General features: G+C 41.4%; 1 protein-coding gene across 1 annotated transcript; it reads right to left on the bottom strand.

Annotated features, from left to right (window-relative positions):
- Positions 1-3,570: 3,570 nt before the first annotated feature.
- Positions 3,571-21,103, bottom strand: LOC121960721 (cysteine-rich secretory protein LCCL domain-containing 1). The gene is made up of 15 exons (XM_042510561.2): positions 20,807-21,103; positions 19,876-20,245; positions 12,462-12,580; positions 10,824-10,956; positions 10,591-10,706; positions 9,907-10,007; positions 9,625-9,816; positions 8,915-8,975; positions 8,751-8,817; positions 8,444-8,574; positions 8,286-8,329; positions 8,106-8,178; positions 7,935-8,010; positions 7,683-7,816; positions 3,571-4,666 (listed from the first exon to the last, which is right to left on the bottom strand). The coding sequence occupies exons 2-15, from the start codon at positions 20,134-20,136 to the stop codon at positions 4,615-4,617; spliced, it is 1,560 nt and encodes a 519-aa protein (XP_042366495.2). The 5' UTR covers positions 20,137-20,245; positions 20,807-21,103; the 3' UTR covers positions 3,571-4,614.
- Positions 21,104-21,521: the final 418 nt, after the last annotated feature.

Here is a 21,521-nt window from a genome sequence, read left to right as displayed (position 1 = left end):
TAAAGATGTGATTAATCTCATAAGTAACAAGATGTAACCAGTACACTAACCTTAACTGCCTCTCTTTTAACCCAAATACTTTATAGCTAGTTTAACATTAACAGCATTTTCCACAAGCCTTACATTTTGGGTAAGGGGCAAAGGGACCTAAACATGAACTGACATGTGGAGGGCGAGTCATGCAGCTGCTCTAGCCACAGCTACCTACTCACTGACGATTCGTCCATCACCATCTTGATGTATTGGAGCCAAAAGTGAGTTTTGGACAAGAAAGTAGAGCTGAATATAAGCGAGGGGCCTGACCAATAAACTGTAACGACATCTTGCAAACAGTAAGAGTTAAATAAAAATTCCCAGTTGTCATGAATGTTGAAATAAGCTAAACTGTTTTTGTACCAGGCTGTAAACATGTTTCTATTGTACAGTTGGGCATTTTAGCATGGATTTCATTAGGGATCGACTCATTTCTAAAGCCAGCCTCAAGTGGCCATTAGACAAACTAATGGTTTTTGAACTTCAATGTTGGCTTTAGCCCCAGAGATTGCCACTTGCTCACATCTAAGTAAAACAGTCAAATGAGGGAACCACGTACTTAAATTCTTTGCATTTTGAAAGGTTTTAAGGCAATTTTTTTCCCCATGCTTGACATGAGCACAACATATGGACAAAAACATTTAACAAACCTTCATTCATCCATTTTAAGCCCTTGATTGATTGTGAAGTATCAAGTTAAATGTCTTGTATGCCTGTAGAATTTACCAACACCAATTGGACTGTGTGCTATGAGATTTTCAATTTCAGTCAAGTGGTTGGGTGGGTTGGTCACAGGGGAGCCAGTTGGTAATGAATGGTTATTATAAATCAAATGTCTAAGATTTGTCAGAGGTTTGTTTTAAAAGCACGGAGGCCTAAAATAACTCAATAATTATATGAGTCACCTTGCCACTCAGGAAAAGCTTATTTTTTCTCCACCAAAGTACCCACTCCATCTTTGCAAAAACACATTCACAGTGTGGCTATGTACATGTAATATTTTTGGATCATGAGGGGAAGAAAAAAAAACCCACTCCCTGTCAGATTTTATGTTTTGTTCATCTGCCAAAGTAAAGGTTTGACAAGAAGGAACACAGTCATTACCACTGGCAACCATAACTTTTCACCTCAGTGCTGACGGCTTCCCTGACTGCATCACTGCTATCTGATTCCCATCCAACCATAGTGGGACAGGCGGCACAGACATAGCACATAAACAAACAGGTGAGCGAGTGAAAAAATACAATTAAACCCAAATATACAGCGCATGCACACACATACACGTATACAGCACAAACAGATGCAGAAGCATATTCAAACTCTGTCCGCCTGCGTCTCTCTCTCTTTCCCTCTCCTCAGGTGTATATGGTCTCTTTGACACAGTCTGCCAGTCTGCTGCCATGCAGCGCCACATTTAGCTCTGCAAAAAGAGCCAGACTGCAGCTGAGCAGAGCACAGTGAGGAGGTTATTAATGGCCTTCCTTATTTTAAACGACAGTCTGAAAACACTGGTGGCACCATGCAGACCCTGCGAGCTGCAAGCTTGTCTTTCATCCCATCTGTCTTCACAGCACTCAGTCTCCTTGGTCCTAATGGGCCTGTGGCTGTCGCTCTGTCAGTTGCTCCTAATGCACCCGTGTCTGTCTGGTGGGTCGCATATGAAGGCACACAGCAATCAATCACCATCAACTGATGAAATGCACCTCTTCTTTAATTATTTTAAGCCGTGCAGCATTTTTTTTAACACTTTTCCTGCAAAACTTTATGTCAGGAAATTTTGTTTTGTCTTTATAAACTCTAAAAGTTCGGAAAAAGATGAGACATTCTGCATCCCAATGCCATGCTCACGAAGGTGTCCGAGAATCAAAACTTCACGCTGTTTTCCCTACCCTTCAAGTTATCTCTCTGCCCTTTACTCTGTCCCCCGCTTTCTCCCTTTCACCATCCTCCTCATCCTCTTGCCTTTCATTCTTCAGAGCCCATGTACGCCACCTATCACCACACCCTGCTGTGAATTTTGACATCTGTCTGATGTATGCCTCTCTTTTTCTCTCACAGGACCTGGGCGCACATGGATGGCCTATCAATCACTCTGCAGCCCCCTTCTCCCGCAGAGCTCAGCCAATCATGTCATCTAAACATGATGTGTCAGAGCATAAATGAGTGTGTGCATGGACATGATGTTGTGTGCATGTTTTAGGGGAACTGAGCCGTGTCTGAATGAAGTGAAAAAAGTCGTCAACTTCCGACAGAAACACTTTCTCTCTTTCCCTATGGTTCACAACTAGTAAGTGTTTTTCCATATGCTGTGAGGATCCGTGTACACTGAGCATGTATTCCACCACATGTGCAATTAAATCTGCTAATGCAGAGACATATGTAATTACTATTCCCACACGTGCCCTCATAAAACTCATCAAAATTCATGTAAGAAGACTGCATTTATATTGTGTCACACTGGTGTCACAGGGCCAGTAGCTGCATTCATCCCATCATGTAAGATTTAGTAGCACTTGTCTGGGGAATAACAAAGACTGGCAGCTTGAGTCACAACCTATTGCAGCCCACCAGACATCATAACACTGTCGGACATGGATATGGTGGAACCCATTACGGATTGGTCATTTTGCTCCATTGCTGCTCAGAGGCAAATGAGGAGTGACGACTCTGCTCCCTGGTGACGGACCCTGAGAGGAAAGCTGGGACATTTAAAATCAAACGCTTCCGCTCTCTATGGTTTGAATGAATAACCGGCATGGATATTGTGGAGGGGGGGTTGCCACATCCTGTGAGACTTTGACGTCGGCCGCACAGGCTTCTTCCTTTAGACTGAGCAATGGATCTGGAAGTCTGGGGGATTGGGTTCAGTGTTCATCCAGCCCACAAAAACCTACCACTTCAGCGACTCCCCAAGGTACTTTGATCTTTGGCTCTGCATGCTTATCCATTGGGTTAGAGCAAATGTGAAATGAATCATTGCCAATGAGGTTTTAGAGCAGATTGTCAGCTCTAATATGAGGGTATTATGACCCATATCAGATGAACCACTCCAGGACCGTTGACAGCCTTCCCAGTTTGAGTGTGCCAATATTTGATCATTTTAAGATGTTATATCTGTGTAGCTTGCTCATTTTTAGACTGTAAGGAGAACATTTTGCGTCAAAGTCTGCCTCTTCAAAATACTCATCCCAGATTTATGTTTGACTAAACTTGAGGTGACATGAGTCTGAGGCAGTGTGGTGTTTGAGGTTGGGATAAATCAGCACAAGTAAACATGCGTCAAAGTTATGATCGTGTTACTTACAAGAAATATTCAAGAATAGGAATGCATATGGAGCACCACCCTATCACCACAACCGCCACGGATTTACAGCCGGAAATCCAACAATTTTCTGAGCTAAATTTTACATTTTATGGAATTGCAATTTTTGAGGCACAAAAGCATTGTTGTGTGAAAAGTGATATCAAATATTTAGTGTATTAAGCACCATACATGTTTTGTTTTGGAGTTGAACAAGCAGAAGTCTGAGAGAAAACTGTGGTGGTTGTAATATTTTATTGCAAAATTGACTTTTCCTAACAACCTGAGGTAGGAAAATATATATAATGCACAGAGAAACAGTGACAAAAATACAATGAATTGCCCTTTATATTGACTGCATCTTAAAGCTGAGAGCTGTTAAAAATATGAGCAAATATATCTGTTGATTAACAATCGCCATTTCTCTACATACTTTATGAAATAAATGTGTTGCATAGTACTTCTTCTGTTCATCAATGTCAAAGGGAAATGAATGGATATGACCTGAAAGCATATTTGGGGTAGCAACATCCAGTTAAAATGCAACGCATGATGAAGTCTGGCACATATGGTTTTGTTTAGAGAATGACAACTCTGAGGGATGAGCGCACTTCCCGACCTGCAGGGAGTTTTAACTAAACCACATTATCTGGAAAAATAACCAAAGACACAAAAGCCATCACACTGGCAATTACAATAATAATACAAAAGAAAAAACATATAGCAGCATACTTTATAAATCATATCGACATAAGCATAATCATACAAAAATAAATGCATTACAATTTGTTCCCCAATCATTAAAAAAGTACAATATGACAAACCTCTCCAGAGCACCAGTAAAAATGTGCCAGACTTAATACAATAAAAATGATATTCATCCATAAGTGCCATTATAATGTTATATCAGAGGATATGTATAATCAGTATTCATACACAGCTATTTGTTAAAAGGGCAAGGTAATGGCACAAAGACAAAACAAGTGTAATGCTATTTACAAAATTTACAACAGACATTCAGAGATATTTACAGTTAATACAATTTCCTGCTAAAGATGACAAATTGAGAACTCAATGCGAGTGAGTACTGACAGTTTCTCATTGTGTATGTGTCAAGTTTTCGTTGCCAGGTTTACACTGTCATGGAGACGACCTCTAACCTCTGGAGTGTAGCAAAGCCAGAAACATTTCAGTCATTGAGTTTGACAACAGGGCTTGATTACCACCTATTCAACAGCCCAAGTGCGCTCTCTGTTTGCTGAAGCCGCCCTCTGGGGCACTCAAATCACAGCGAATACCCGGAACGCCTTCCCTCCAGGAGGGTTTTGAAGGCTGCAGGGGAGAGAGACAGAAGAGGGAGAGTCAGCCTGGGTGCGGCATGTGTCAGATACAGAACATTTCCCAGCCTTTTGCCGAGAGACATCGATGACAAACACACACAAACAGATAGACTTCAGGTTTTTACGGACGGACGTCAATGTGTTGTCTGACACTTTGATGACAGATAGGACGCAAACAGATAGAGGTTGAGGCTGCGTGAGAAAACAGATAAACCACCCATTTTTACATAAACACAGGGGACCTTCATGTGTTAATCCAACAGAGACAGACATGTCGTGAAGTTAAAGGAGACAGATAAATGATGGGCAGATACTAACAGACGTCAGGCATCTCTGCAAAGTGACAAAGATAAATGTGGTGGAGAGAGGAAAGGGAAGAGAGGGGGAGGACAGAAAGAGAGAGGGAAGGCCGCAGAATAAATGAGACTGAGTGCATTTGTCCTCTACACGGGGCGTGTTAACAATAGTCATTCTGCAGACCACAGAACAAACTGCAGAACACAAAACAATCCAAAGTTGGTGCAATTTAATATCTCTAAAAAAGTAGAACAGACTACAGAGTATGTGGGTCACTTGAGCTTTAAACAGCGGCTGGTACGGACCTGTAACCTTAATGCTGTTGTAAGGTGGTACAGCATGGATTCAACACATGCTTGATTAGCACCAGTAAAGTCTTTTCATAGGATATGACAAGCTTTACTCTTTGTTAACAGTTGCTTGTTATTCCCTTTCAGTCACCGAGGGCTCATTGTGTAGAAAAGTAATAAACATTTACTTGAGAGTTGTAATGATTATAAAATAATTCACACAGATCGAAGAATTCATTGAGACAGCGCATTGTTCAATATTAGAAAGACATCAAACATTATTACGTCTCCTAATTCAAAAAGTCATACCTACTCAGTCTTTTTGATTGACATTTTTAGACTCTGCATGTATTTGAATTGGTGTTGTATTGCCTGTCTTAAGCTTCTTAACATTCCAATAGGAACAGTGCAAACCAATGATGTCTCTTGTTTCCTAGTCTGTGTTAGCAGAGTTGTCTACTGTTGCTCCCCCTTCATTTCAGGATAGTAATGGAGATATAATGGGGTGATATAAGCAAAAATATACCTCTATGCTGACAATGCAGTGCTCTATTTGCAAACCTACTACATCCTACTGGAGATCCTCCTGTAAGTAGCCTTTGTTTGATGTTGCCTTTGAGTATGAACCTTTCTACACCTAGTATTAGCATGCATCCTTGGTGATCCAATCACAACTGGAAGGCACCATATAAAAGCGTAAATGACCACTTATACGCGTTGTGATTTGATTACTCACAACATTTGCCAAGGTGGTCTTGGATGCATTTGACCACATATCTTTTGTAGTGTAAACACTAATGTGCCTTGATGCATCCCCATACAGGGATGTAACAGGAAAATATGTCATCACTGCACGATGCGGTGGTTCTTTTGGTGGCAGTGCACTAGTGCTCTGTCACTTTTATGATGAGTTGGACAAAGTGTTGAGTGACAGTCCATCGTTTGACCCCATGGAAGGAGGTATGTTGGATTCTGCTGACAGTGATGTCTCCAGCCCTTTGAGTGAGGCCATGGAAAGGAAAATTAAAAAAAACCAAAAACATCTGTGTTCATATGCTAACATTCTGAAAACTCGTGTACACAGATCCGCAAAAACGCTGAAGTATGCATGCCAGGCCAGTAGCTGGCGGTGTAACTTTGTAATGAAGAACGTGTTAAGCAAATATTCTCAAACAGTGGCTAAAGTTTCAGTGATTTGGAACTTGAAAGGGGTCAGATGCCGAAAGTCTGTTGTTTCCCACAATGTGGACCAACTTTTTGTGTATTAGAACAATTAAACGCCCTGTTCCTGGAGACAATGTAGTGGTCATTTTAGATTACAAGTAAGGCTTTCATCTATAAAGCCTAGCCAGATCATTTCATTTTAACAAGGCTCAGGTAACAAGTTTCCAATCCAGACTACTCCACCTAAAGCTACATCAAACTATAATGGTTTTGCAAAAAACCTTGCATCCTTTCTGCATGACTTGATTTTCACTGGTATGCATTCTCCACCATGTGTGGTGAGACAGATAGAAGACTTATTTGAAACACATGTTTTCACAAAAAGAATGTGAAGACGTCTCAGAATCCATTCCTTCTCCATACGCATTTGCGCCAGCCTTATCCAGCTTAAGTAAATTGGTTGGACTGAGCTAAAACTGTCTAAAATGTAACCCTATATTGATCCCCTTTGTGTTAGATGCAGGCAGGATCCCTCTTCTTAATGCGTATGCTTTGAATTTTCACTGCTTTGCATTCTTGTTTGTTTCTTTTCTTTATCTGGGTCACTATATTAAGCCTTAGACCCTTGTCCACAGATTGCCCTTTCGGACTTAGTTCTAAAAAACAAATCTCTCCTAGAACTACATTAAGATGCACTCATCTTCTCTGCACTAATTGCCAAGCAATTAATTATTTTAAACTGAAAGCATGCTAATCACCCTCCCATGTGCACTGCATGAGAGATGTAACGAACTGCCTGCATCTTGAAAAGATTAGGTTCACAAGGGAGGGCAGAGTGGATAAATTTCTCTCTACCTGAGAGTCATTGATTTCTCATTCCTCTTCTTTGAGCCCCAGCAAATTAACCCTTTCACTTCAGTTGTAAAACAGAAAACTGTCCTAGGATCAGTTATCTAGACGAATGCACTTTGATAATTTCCTTCTTTGTTTATTTTTTTAACATTATTTTTATTCCATATTAATGATCTTTTTTTAAAATTAAATACTTTTATGGTCTTATGTATGGAACTATTTCTACCAACATAAGGTGCCACTGTCTTCAGGGTTGTTACAGTAGTGGTGCAAGGTTTTGCCGCATATGTGAAGTTTTTGTTGTATAATTATCCCTGACAGATAAAAGTGTTTATTTTCCCTTAATTTTCTCACACATACTAGTAGCCACTTAGGTGAACTTGACTAGATTATGCATTCCCATACCTCTCTGAAAAAATGCCATTTTGGTATGAAGCAATATAGTGTTTTCGCTTGTCCACTGGCATCACATCGATGTAACCGCCCACATCATTCCTGATGACTCCAGCGTGGACAGCTGCTCGGCATATACTGGACTTCTGCAAAGGTATGCAAGAGGATAAGTAATTTAAGAAATGTCTATTCATTTATGTCTTTAATTTCATGGAAAATATTGGTGACCCTGGTGGTGAATTCAGCTTAAAAAAAGAGACTTACATCAGAGTATATTCTGGTGCCGATTACTCTGGATATGTGAGGATTCTCTTCTAAACAGTTTCTCGGGCAGTATAACCTAAAAATAGAGCAGTTAGACATGGACGTTTGAGCTTTCATGAGGCTGCAGAGCTAAACTCATGCATGGAGACAGACATAAAGTCAGGTTCATACCTTGGACAATGTTTTACAGGCTTTTGGTATGAACACATCTGTGCAACTGTGGCTTCACATGTAATGGCTTTGACTGTAAGAAGGAATTACAATGAGTCAACACACACAGCTCTTAATAAGTAATTTCACACAAAATGTTACTTATCTATAATTAAAGTGTCACACTAATGTCGGACAAACCTGCTACTCTGGAAACGGTGAAGGAATTGGCACTCAGATATTTTCTGTCAAGAGGAAACACAGCATGAGACGTCATTATTTTCTCTTATTGTGAGTTATTTTACAAATCAAATATCATCACTAAATTCACAGTGATGTTTCTATTATTATTGCCGCACCCAAGAGACTGGACTCCGTTCTTGTTGGATTTGATGAAGAAGTCCTTTCTGCCTTGTCTTGTTACATCCATCCATCCTCCGTCATTATCTATGACACCAGCATGTAGCCCAGCTCTGCACACACTGGATTGCTGCAAATAGGACATTATATTAACAACATCATTTACATTGAAGGCCTTTTGCTGACACAGCTGTAGCACTTCAATGTCTCAAGGACACTTTGACAGGACAAACAGCTGTTAATTAGCATAATATTGACTACATCATTTGGATTACTCAGCCTGATGACTCTAACTTGTGTACTCACCATTTCATAGTATACTGTCCCAACTACTTTCCCTGTAGCATCTAGACACCCTGCTGGGCACTCATATCTGTAGAGTATAATGGCAAAAATAAGCTGAAATGAACTGTATATTCCATTTTTTGTTGTTGTTACTGTTTTTTAGATATAGTTCATCGAAACTGTACCTATTACACGGTGTTCCTTTACACTGATCTCGAAGCTTAGTGTCACAGGTCACAAGCTGAGCTGAAAAACAAAAAACATAAAGGCCTTTCAGAGCTTGCACATGTAACAACCTGCATGAATTGGCTGCTCCGATGCAAATGAATGGTTTCTAAAGGCCAGAGTTGAGTGAAACCCAGTGAGGACTACTGTTGTGATGCTTCGAGAACCAAAGAGAAGGATTCCTGCAACAAGGTTCAGGGTGGTCAGCAGTTCTTGAGGAAGCGTCTCATCTTACAAGCACAGGCCCATTTCACTGCGGAGAGGAAGCCATTTAAAAACCGCACAGAGCCCCTCTCACCCTCATCCCCCTCTTAGCCAGCCAAAAGCAAACACACTCTCAAGGGATCATGCTAAAATAGGCCTCCCTTCCCTGCTCCAAAGAGTGACTTGCAATATTAAGTACACTTCAGAAACTGTCAGGGTTAATCAGGGAGATGACAGATAAAGGCTACAGAACATCAAGGCAATTTAAGATAAATTGCAAGCAAAATATTTCCGGTCAAGGCATATTTTTGCTTGTTCAACACAAAATCCTCTGCTTTTGACCCAATTTTTTAAAACCTTTTTTTGTCTTTCAGATCATGTCCTATATTTTTTGCCACTTTGTGCACCTCCCAACCCATTTTGAGATGAAACTCAATCCAGGATAAACAGTTAAATGGCAGCTTACACATCTGCTGTGTGTTGACCACTTCATTCTTGTGCAGGTCCTCTGTGGGGGGCTTGGTGGGGGCTGGGGCGGGGAGGCTAGGAGGCTCGGGCTTGGGGGCCCTGGACCGGGGCTTCTGTGGAGCGCGGGGGGCCTCCGGCTCAATGAAGTTGTTTTCTTCCGTTTCCTCTTGAGGAGGGTTGGAGCTGTCATCTTCAAGTAAAGTCACAAAAACAGGGTATAGTAAGCATATTTTCCCTCGGGCTTTCTGGCTCTGTCTTTCTCTATTTTCCACACACATACCTTTGTAGCAGAGGTTGTCTTTGCAGCCTCCTCCATAGCTGGGAGGACAGGCAGAGCATGGGGTCCCATGTTTGTAAGGCGAATGCCCCCACCAGTTTCCCCTGTTCAAGTCATATAACAAACAAGGCTTTTGAAAAAGAAAACATGGCTCCTACAGACTGTAAGATTTCAGCAGTCATAAGTTTAGTGCAGCTACACTGTGCTACATTGATGTAATAGACTTGGGTAAGACATATGCAGACTGTATGATGACGCCTGCTGATACGCAGGTTACGATACACATATGAACAAATGTCATCAGTGTACACAGCTGTAGTGGTAAGAGAAAAATGAAAAGAAACATGAAACATGAGTCTATTTGTTTTGGAGAGAACTTTTGAAGAGACCTCTGTGGATAATTCAGCTCCTGGTAAAAAACTGCTAAAAACTGAACTCTGAAGGAATTGTAACCAGCAGCTCTGGTTACTGGATACTTGCCACATGAGGAGATGTTTCAGCTGACTGCAATCTGCAGTTCTCACAGCTAGAGCCCACTTAATCTTACACACTGCTCCTTTAAGTATAACTGATAACCCATTTTTCTTTTCTTGATTTTAAATTCAGCAGCAAATGATTATGAATTCTCTTTCAACCTGTGTGTCAGTCATGCAGCTGTTGAAAGAAAACCATAACAAATATGCTTACTTTGGTGAATAGTTGCACACAAGATAGACGGCTTTGGCCCAAATCTGTCCCCACACATTCATATTGTAACACATGTTGATGGCGCAGCCGATCCGACTGCTGGTGGCCCACACCAGCTGCAAAAAATGACAAGACAAATCATGAAAAAGCGATTATTAGTTGTTACAATAACTGATGGATTAAGTCTAAAGAGGATGATGGGTGAATAAATGGTATGATCCAGACCTATCTACCTGTGTATAATGAGTACAAACTGGGCCGGAGCATCTGAAGGGGCAATAGGGGTTACACTCCTGAGGGTAAGGGAAGGTGTAGTCTTTCACTTCATCATACCAGGCCTGCACATGGAATGTGGGTGGACGATACCTGGAGAGATGAGTAAGCGTACCTCTGATGACAATGTTCCAAAAAAACCCCAAACAGTTCTATTGTCTTGTCTCTTTTGGTGTAGGAGTTGGTATTGTGTGTCAAAGCGGTTTTCTCCTCACTGCAAGTCCTCTTTCTAAGACTCCTATACAAGGTATACCCATTCAGTTTATTAAGTTTAATTTAAAAAAGATACATGTGAACATTATTCAACTATTTACATTTACAAAACAACTAAGTTTCAAAAAAGGTTCTTTAAAATGTGTTCAGATGCAAGCAGCAAGCATGTCACAATTTAAAAGTATAGCCTGGCAGTGTGACTCCTGGCAAAGTAATTTATACTACACTCAGCTATACAACATATGCATTTACCATCTGCAGTTAGCACCCATTGGTAACCACAGCAATGTAAACACATCTGCTGCCATTAAGCTGCTCGCTGGCAATCAAACATTTGTGCTCTCTAAATTAATTGCAGTGACCGAGGGCTGACACTGATTCGGCACCAGGTGTTGCCAGTTAATCTGATTAGAATCAAGCGGACATCTTGACTGTGAAGTGATATGATTAGATGTGGAACAAGAGACTCTTATGTGAAGCGGTGCTGTTTTCAGACGCTCTGTGGGGGACTGAGTGAACAAATGAACAAACAAATGAACACAAGTCACAGCAAATTTATATTAATATGTCCTCTGCATAAAGATGTTAGTGCTGGGACTTACTGAAATGCTATGTACAATGTGGATGTAATGCATTTTAGGGTGTCATATAAACAGTGCACCTAACAATCATGCTTGCTAGCAGTTGTGCAAATCTAAAGATAGCAACACATTCTTTTTAATCGCACATAATTTGAAAAACGTTGAAATGACAAGTTTTATGGGGAGTGTAACAAGTGGATTTAATGCATTTTCATTGTTGAATTGGTCTTGGAGGCTGTCCTGGCCAACCTCAGCAGTCAGCTGGCTGACATGGGCCGGTTGTCAGCTTGATCTAATTCACCTGGGCATTCCAGGCTATAAAAGCTGGTCCATGTGCATAATCAGTCTCTCCTTTCCTTACAGCTGGTATCCACCTGTATCATTGTCTTTTGGTTTTGCACCCTCCGTACCTACACAGCACACATGCCACATCTACACGTTGCTTGACGTGTTGATAGTGCTGATCTACACACACATTTTTCATTTAAGTTAACCTTTCTGTGTTTATCTCTTGCGTGAAATCCCGCCTTTTTACATTCCCTGATCCAGTTTGTTTATTCATTTGAATTCATAAACGGTAGAACTTGGAACTTGGCAAATGCTGCTGAAAAAAAGCTTGACCAGTTTAAGATGGTTAAGCTGGTTGACCAGCTTAAGGTATGTTTTCACATCATTTTTGATGGTTTAGCTGGTAATACTAGCTTGAGATGGTCACTGTAGTTGGTTTCAGCAAAGCTATTTTTACTCACAACCTTTGAAAAAAAATCAAACTCTACAGAAAGTCTGTACTAAATTATTGTTTACCTTCCCCAGTGTGCTCCCAGGTTCTGTCCAATCTGTGGCAGTAAACCGGCAGGACCATGCTCCCACAGACAGGTCTCTGCCCACTCCTCCGCTGTACGCTCCAACTCTGTGTCCCATACCTGCGCAGGATACGAGATGGAAAAACGGTAAGAAGTTGTTTTCTAAATTATATTTGAAAAGAAGTGGAAATAAACTGATCCAGTACAATGCAAAGCCGCTTATATTGCTACTAATGGGTGATAAGATACAGTAATGTCAGGTCAAAGAATGTAAAACTGGAAATATTCATGGTTTGTTCAGCTGTTAATGATGTGAGGATGTATTAAAACACACACTGAACAAGGATTACTTATCATATGTCATGATAAGTAATGGGGACTAGGAGCTGCTACGGCTAAGTAACTGTGCTAATCTCTAAACTAAGTGCAGCAGCATGTTGATGTGTTGCTGCTGCTGTATAAAGAGCTTTTTGACTCTCTTATTGCTGCACAGCTGACTTTCCCCAGATGGGTTTTCCCTGTAGGATCGGGTGTTATTCAAAAAATGCAAAAGCTGTTTTTCCTTAAGTAATACCTTCCATATGTCTCTGGTGAGATGTCTGGGTGCAAGCTTTTGTTTCTCTCTGGATTGCCCTCTCAGTTAAGTTTGGCTCTGGTTGGATACTGAGGGATCATATTCCCATTCTGGGGTTTTCTGGGAATGCAGAGAGTGTCCTTCCTCTCTGCTGACCTACATTTTACCATAAAAAAAGTTAGAATAACACCAGCTGTAATTCCTCTGAAGGACACTGTGTGTTCCTTTAATTGCACACCTTCACTTTCACCTTCAGTGTGGGGATATCTAACAGGTTTCTACGAGAAAGTCAATTAGTTTGCAAGTGTGTGTGTGTGTGTGCACACAAGTGTGTGTGTGTGTGTGTGTGTGTGTGTGTGTGTGTGTGTGTGTGTGTGTGTGTGTGTGTGTGTGTGTGTGTGTGTGCGCAAGTGTGTGCGTTAGCATTAGTCTACAAGCGGAGGTGTCAGAAGTTTTCCCATTTCACACATTGGGCCCTGGAAGTCATAGCTTACCCTCACTGAAATCTCATCTAATAACAGACACTAAAATAACTCCCCCGCTTCCACCACCGCCTCCTCCATCGTCCGTCACCCACTTCCAGTCCCACCAGAAACAACTGCTGTTCTCTGCATTATTCCCGAAACACACACCTACCTAACAACAGGATGTCTGGCAGTGCTGCAAATTAACTCTTAACTGAGCACTTTTTGCAACTCTTTCTGGTAATCCAGCAAGCTGCTGAGATGACCTATTTGTTTAAATAAACAAGGTAACATTGGCGGACTCTTCTGTATCAGATTTCAACCTTGATTCCTTGTAGAAATGTTACATAAGTGACATATAGAACAAATAAACTGTCGGAGGTGTGGAGTATATTTTTCATTCATCTCAACATGTGCAAAGTGGGGGCCTATCGGTGTTACAACAACCCCATTTGTACCACCTGTGGTCTGTCTTGCACACTCAGGCCAAATGATGACTGACAGAGCCAGGGCTAAACAGGACTGAGAAATTGTTTACCTGAAATTCTATCTCAGCTCACAAATGACCTCTGTTGGCAGTGAACTGCAAATAAATGTCAGTATTGTCATATCTTGTATCCCTTTTTGCAACTATAATGGCTTATGATGCCAAAACAAAAACATTGAAGAGATTTAAGCCCAGTCATCATCAGCAGTGGAAGAATGCAGATGGGAGCCATTCGCTTTCTATCTGAGTCATTTTCCCCTTCGATTTTCTCGACGAGTGACCTCCTTGCACAAAAATAATCAATGTTTACACTGATAAGCAGAGTGAAACACATTGCATTGAGCTGTGGTAACAACCGAACGATCTGCAAACCGCAGCATACAGGACGTTCTATGCTTGAGCAGGGTCAAGACGATGTTTTAGACCATTAATGGATGGTTATGGGTCTGAAAATGTTTAGCTGTGGCCACAAGTACAGTAGCCAAAACCAGTGACAAGCTAGAAGTTACAACCATGACCAAAACTCTCTCCATTGTCTTTGGGGGGGGGCTGATTGCAGTTTCTGATTTGTGATGCTCTTGTCTTAAACAATGATAAATACAAGCATCACCTTTCCAGCTGAGGAATTCATTCCATCGTCCTCAAACGTGCAGAGAAAGCAGTGTTGACCGAAACACATATTTTTCAGCTGTTGTATCTGGTGCAGGGCGCAGCCAGCTTGTCAAACTGCTGTTGTTTGCACAGTTAGCCCAGCAGGGGAGGCCTCATAACCAAGAACCCCCCTCCGCCCCACACCACCCACCCTGACCACACTTCTGCTGGGGCCCGTAAAGAAAAACACCTCCACTGCTTAAGTCTTTCAGCACAGTGCTGTAGCATTGTGTATTTCGCTTAACACTTCATTTGCGGCCAGGTTTTTTGGAGGGTGGGGGGTTCTCTTCTTGGTCATCTGGTTGCATTCCAAAGGGTAAAGAGGTGGACTTCCTTTGTAAGTTTGGGTTTCCTGTTTGTAATCAATGGTGCATGCAGAGAAATAAAAAAAGGAGGGGAATGATATGGGAATTGGAAAAAGTTAAGTTAAGGAAAAGTAGATAGAAAAAATAAACTTGACAGAGAATAGAGGAGGAAGAATCAATACGATGATGTCACTAAAAAGATGGGGAGGCCAATGGTTAATTGATCAATAGTAAAACTGCCTTCCCAAACCACTACACTGTAAAATCTGCCAAGTTGATCTTACTTTAAAAAAAATCAAGGAAATCTATTGTCTTGAAAAAATGTACGAAATACAACTATAAATCTTGATTTATGTTTACTTTGTAACTTTATATAAGTTACTTAATATTGTGAAGTTGTTGCAACGAAAATGACAAATTTCATTAAAGCAATCTTTCCAAGTGTTAACACCTTCAGTAAACCAAGTATACTGTGCTTTATATCCGTATTCTGCTGGTTCAAACTATCATATTTGTATTTTCTTAAACATTTTAACAAAACAGAACTTGCAGATCTCCTAAGTACACCTTCGGCGAAATCCAATTTGTCAGGATCAAGTTAGACAGACTAAATTGATTTACTAACACTCAAGAAGACCAATAAAATAATATTAGTATATGAAAAAAATGACACATAAGAGAGGGAGAGATGCTTGGTGACAATAATAACAATCACATAATATATAACAATGGTAATAGACATATGAATATTTATAAATGTAGCTTATTATTGTATGTATATTACAATATTTAATGCAGTGCATTCTACTTACATCAGAGGTCCTGGGCCTAACCATTGTCTCCCATTAACAACTTATAACAGGAGCAAAGTCCGACCAGAGCAGCACAGCCAGTTTGACTTGAACAGGAAGCTGTCTCATGTACTGGGCATCATAAGTGAGAGAGACATTCGATTGGGTCGGATTTTGGTAGACTGCGTCTTCATTATTGCTCATATTTTGCTGGAATTTGCTGATTTGATCTACATGTGTTTTGCATCTCTGAAAAGATTTACCACAATGTGCCAGGCAGGCTATTTAAATACTGATCACTTTAAACCCTTTGCCTCGCAATCTTCGTGGTCACATCTTATTGCTTCTTCTTCTATTCTCTGCCAAGTTTATTTTTTCATGTATCTACTTTTCTTCACTTTTGCTCCAGTGTTGGTTAAAGGTGATGTTGTTGCAGGCCATTCGTTTGCATTTAGAGCAAAGCTCTGTTTACATTCCTTTACATCAAGCAGGTTCGGTACGAGCACTGCACTCCTATACAATTACATCTTGTCTACTGTTCCTGGACAGGTTAAGGTTGGTGCAGGTGAGGCCCAGAGAGTGTCCAGCTTTGGGACTTTAGGGTGGCATCTCTGCTATTTTGGGATGGCATTGTCCTTTTGGCTTCACTGGAGTGTGACCTTGGATGCAGTCTGGAGCTCTGGAGCTACAGTATGTTAGTTTGGAGAACCCTGGGGTGGAGGTGTAAACATTTAGGGCTCAGTCCACACCTATGACAGTCGGGGGACATGCTCCCCCATAGAGATTTTTTACTATTTACAGCTATTTTATAAATCATTTGAGATCATAGAATCCTAAAAATATGTGTATCATTTGAGAAAAACATGATGTTGACAAAGAAAAAAACATCCTGTAAAGCCTTCATCCTATTTTTGCATTTTATTGTTTTCCAGCTGTCGTCATCACTTTAAATCACAACACAACAGCTATTTAGGATTACTAATTTTCACCCCTGCCACATAAAAATAGGCAAATACTATTTTAAATTGCATAACATAGGTAGGGTAGGAATTCAGCATAAACAGCATTACTCATCTTGAAACCTATTTTTGTTATACTGCAGAGTTCACAAAATGAATGTTAGCTGACAAATCCATGCCACATTAATCTGAGCTGCTATAATTGCAAATCAAGGATCCCAAACAATGCCAAGTAAATGTCTCCAGTACTCTAAATTCAATATTAGGCCAACAAACAAATTATATTAGATTCCTTTTGAGAGTAGCATAGTAGGAAAAACAACAATGGCACATATCATCTGAATGGCACAAAGTTAAAGGCATCTTAAAAACCTTAAAGATTCAGGGCTTTTGAGAAAACATTCGGGACTGGAGCTCCAGAGGCTACTCCACCTCCTCTGCCACTGAGGACCTGCATTTTTTCCCATATTGTTCACGATAATACTGCTATAATTTCTGTTATGATATGAAAAAGTCACATTGTGATATTGGCAATATTTCAACTTGTTGATGTAATGACATCGGACGGTTACCCACAGCACCAATACGCATGGCTCCACTGTGGAAGTTTGTTTGTTTTTTTGCTGTACTATTTATATTTTAAAACTACTTTTTTGTTGAAACTGTATATTATAGAAATTAACAAAATATTTTTCAGTATTTCGTCATATCATCAAGAATATTGTTATCGCAAAAATGCCCTTAAATATCATGATAATATTTTAGGGGTATGTTTTGAGCACTTGTTTTGGATGCCGCCCCGGGCCCCTTTTTTCCTGGGCGTAGCCAGCTGAGTCAAACCCAAGACACACAAAAGAGATTGTCCTGTGAGCTCTGAGGAAATCTGCAGTAAAACAAACTGCATAAAGTTGCCACTGGTGTCTGATAATTTCTTTAAAATGAATGTACTTGGCAATTTTATTAATCTAAACCACTTTTTCCTGACACTGAAGCTGTCTGGTTCACATGCTTGTACACATTACCATAATTAAACATCTTGGGTAAAGTTAATTCAAGGCTAATTTATGCGTCTAGACCCTAATTATTGTCTGATTGGACAGCCACATTATCCAACAATAAATTAAAACGGCCAACGCTTGCAGCAACAACTCTGACTCAGCCTGCAACAGAAAACTGTCAATACAGCTTTATCTTAAACCACTAACATCGCCGCCACCTCAGACCTGAGCGCAGCCCGGCAAAGCCAAGTTAAACATCAAGGCAGGTGGGGCGCTTTCTCCCAAGATGCCATCTGTTTGTCTTGCCGAGCTTCAAACACTGACACTCGTCTGTTTATACCTGTGGGTCAACATTTGAGTGAGAGGCAGAACCGCTGCGCCCCCCCCTCCTTCTGAAGGCGCATTGAAGCTTTGTGGATCGCTACGGAGTGTGAATGCTTATCCGGGGAATTCTTTGGGCCTCTGTGTTGGATAATGACAGAATGGGAACGGAGCCACAGGGATAAGGCAGAGGGAGGCAGAGAGAGAGAGAGCGAGGGGGCAAGAAAAGGAAACAGATGAAGAGAGGAGGAAAGAGGGGAGGGATTTGAATTGATGTTATCTCTGAGTCTCTGTGATGATTGCCACAGAGGGTCACCCGGGTTATGGTTTAATACAATGGCAGACAATAACAGCGCTGATGGGCAAATGGCCATGTATATGCGCTTGCTCAGATATGTGTATGTGTGGTGTGTGTGTGTGTGTGTGTGTGCATCTGCATGCATGAGTGTGTAGGGAGAGCAGAAGAGCATGTCTATGAAGTCTTCCAGTACAGTGAAGCTGTGAGGTTTCTGAAAGGTGACAGCAGTTCAACACAGACAGAGGGAAAATCTGAGAAATATGGAGCCCCTTTCAAAATACAGCACAGAAAATCACTGAAAATCCACTTTACATGTGACCTGAACACTTCCTCGCCTGAAAGATATCGACATCTGCAAGACTGCAAACAAGATTTCAGAATGATCCTTACAAGTCATTGTCTCTTGCCCTTCCAAATGTCTCCATCTTTCTTTTACTCCTTCTCATTCTCTTTTCAATTATTGTCACACCTTTCTTATTCTGTACCTGCCTCTCGTTTCTCTCCTTAATCATTTTTACACCTCTGTTTTTATTTACCTACCGTATTCTTTCCTAGCGTTCACTCTCTTTCTCTCACCTCATGTCCTCTTGTTGCATGCCTCTCCATATTTCACCCCTGGGTGCCCCTGGAGCTTAAAAAAAAAGTCCAGCCAACTGTAACAGGAGACAGTAGAAAGGAGCTGTGTGCTGCTGGCTCAGCATTTCTCCACTAGAGTGTGCCTCAACCAGAAGCCTGCCAGGCAGAGTGCTGCTTTCACACACGTACACACACATACACACAAGGGGTCCTCAAGTCCAACCTCTCAATTATACAATTACACAGTCCAGCAATTGCCCCCAGCAGGAACTGTTTATTTGCCTTTACCACCGAATAATACTGCCTTTTGTTCTGTAGCTCTTTAAGTGGCGATGAAAGGACGATAAAACCTCATTACTTTCTGCACACTGTATTGATTTTTAACCTTCTAAGTGCTGTTGGTGGCAACGCACTGTGGCGATGAAGCAGCGCCTACACATGTAGTGTATTTGGAAAAGTTCCAGGCTTTCACAAGGTGTGGTGTGCATGTGTGTGTGCACATGTTTAGTGGGGGGTAGACAGCTGGTAAAACAAGCCGCGGTGCCGTGCTCTGATTCTAATTGCGCTGTGAAAAGTGATCTGGCACTGTACACACACGTGATGGCCAATGGATAAAGTCAAACAAATCTCTGAGCATGAGTTTAAAAAAAAAACGCAGTAGTAATGTGATCATTGGCAAGTTGGTGGAATTCTTTTCTTCTGGCAAAACAACCAAAGTCACATGGGTGCAGACTTGCGTGTGTGTTGGGGGGGCGGGAGGGGGCTCATGTGTGAAGGTGCTTAGATGCTGGCATGCTGCTTGTGTGAGAGCCAAGAGGGACAAGTGCCAGGCGGTCTGGTGACTGGGTCAGGTCACTAAGCTATATGGTCGACAAGTGTGCAAGACTCTTAGGGAGTTCAGAACAGGGTCAAAACATTTTAATACATAACTGCTTGAGGTATAAGTGCATGAGAATCTTAACAGACAAAAATCCTCCATCCTTCCACCTACCATGTGCTCCATGTTGGAAGCTGGAGGGTAAACCTGGCCTCTGAGCTTGTTGTGAAGGTCCAAGATGAGCTGAGCATCACTGTCGGTTATGGCTCTCTTCCCCCTCTGTTTGGCCTCCCACCAGTCCCCCTCCTCATCCAGATACTTGTCCAGAATCTGCCCCCAGCCTGTGGAGTTTGGAAGCATCACCATGGAGGTGGCCGTCTGGAGCAGCAGAAGCAGGGACACACCCCTCAGCCAGCACAGAGATACACGCCTCATCCTGGAGATAGTGATGGGGATGATCCTCTAAAACTCAGGCGAGGTGGATGGGGTGAAATGGGGAGCGAGCCAAGCACAGAAAGACACTCTTCTCCGTCTACAGTGTGAGCTGGCAAAAGAGCCGAGAGGAGAGAGCAAAACAGGATTATTGGACGGATTGAAACTGGTGTTCTGTATCAAATTTGCTGAATAACTTGGGTCAATATTGAACTTGGTGAGGACAGCGCATTGGCTTGCAGACACTTGGTTTGGTGCAGTGCCACGGGTAACCTCATGGAGTTCACTGGGGGAAAGCTGGCAGACTGGGAATGACTAGTGAGAGTGTGGATTAAAGAAATCACTACTGGTGTTGAGCTTCCTTGATTTTACAACTTTTTTCCTAAATAAAAAACAAGTTAAGACAAGCTTGGGAGCTGTTCAAAATAAATCTCAAATCATATTAAGCAGTACAGCTGTAATAGAAGCGTGTAGAATGATGCATAAAGTAGTTAATGCATTCACAATATTGTATGTATACATATATTTTCAGCTGAACTTTTTGGTATGCATGCTGCAGTGCTGATAGAAGCTGATATAACATGCCAATACCTAATGGAAAACGTGAAGAGTAATGCATATTGAAATAGAAATGGAGTGTTGTGATTTAATGTAGACTTTGGAAATAATTTACCTTTAATGAATTGGAATGCAGCCCGCTTCTTGAGCTCTTGACAGAGATCTGGCTGGGAGAAAACTTCAGCAGCAAGAAGAGGAAGAAGAGAAAAAAAAGTTCGCCTTCAAAGTAAGTTGCAGAGCTCAGGTGGCGCGGTGATGACTGTCGCTGGCTGCCATATGACATAAATCAAAGATGTGGTGTGGTCGCTTCACTCCGTTTTGAGAAAAGAGAGAGTGGGTCTTTCTTCTTTCGGGATTCTTGCACGAAAGCCGCTAAAGCATCACTTATCCACATTTTATCCTCAACTTGGCTGCGCTTCGAGAGTGCCGCCCCTGACCACGCCTCTCCAAAAAGTTGGAAACGGCCCACTCGATCATGCCAAGACCTCTGTGCGCGTCCGCGGTCGTGCGTTTATATACTAAAGGCAGAATTTTTTTTTCTCCATTGTTGTACACGTTAACCTCTGAAACGCACAGAAAGTCTCTTTTCCAATATAAAAACAGACTCTGTCATGTCCCTGCAGACACTTCTTTCTCAAAAGTGATTTTATGATGACTTTACTGCACCCATTGGCATTATACATTATTGTAGTTGTTATACATATTTTTGTGGTTTTGAGTCTCCTACTGGTTGTTTTGTGTCTCTTTATAGTTATTTGAGCTATTTCACGAATCTGTGAGGTAGTTTTTTTTTTTTCCTTTTTGTCACCTTGTACTCAATTTGTGACTTT

Source organism: Plectropomus leopardus, chromosome 21 (genome assembly GCF_026936395.1).
Source record: "Plectropomus leopardus strain MGB_pleo_1.0 chromosome 21, ASM2693639v1, whole genome shotgun sequence".
Lineage (NCBI taxonomy): Eukaryota > Metazoa > Chordata > Actinopteri > Perciformes > Serranidae > Plectropomus > Plectropomus leopardus.
Note: the sequence above shows the minus strand (reverse complement) of the source record. Positions and strands in the feature narration are given on the sequence as shown.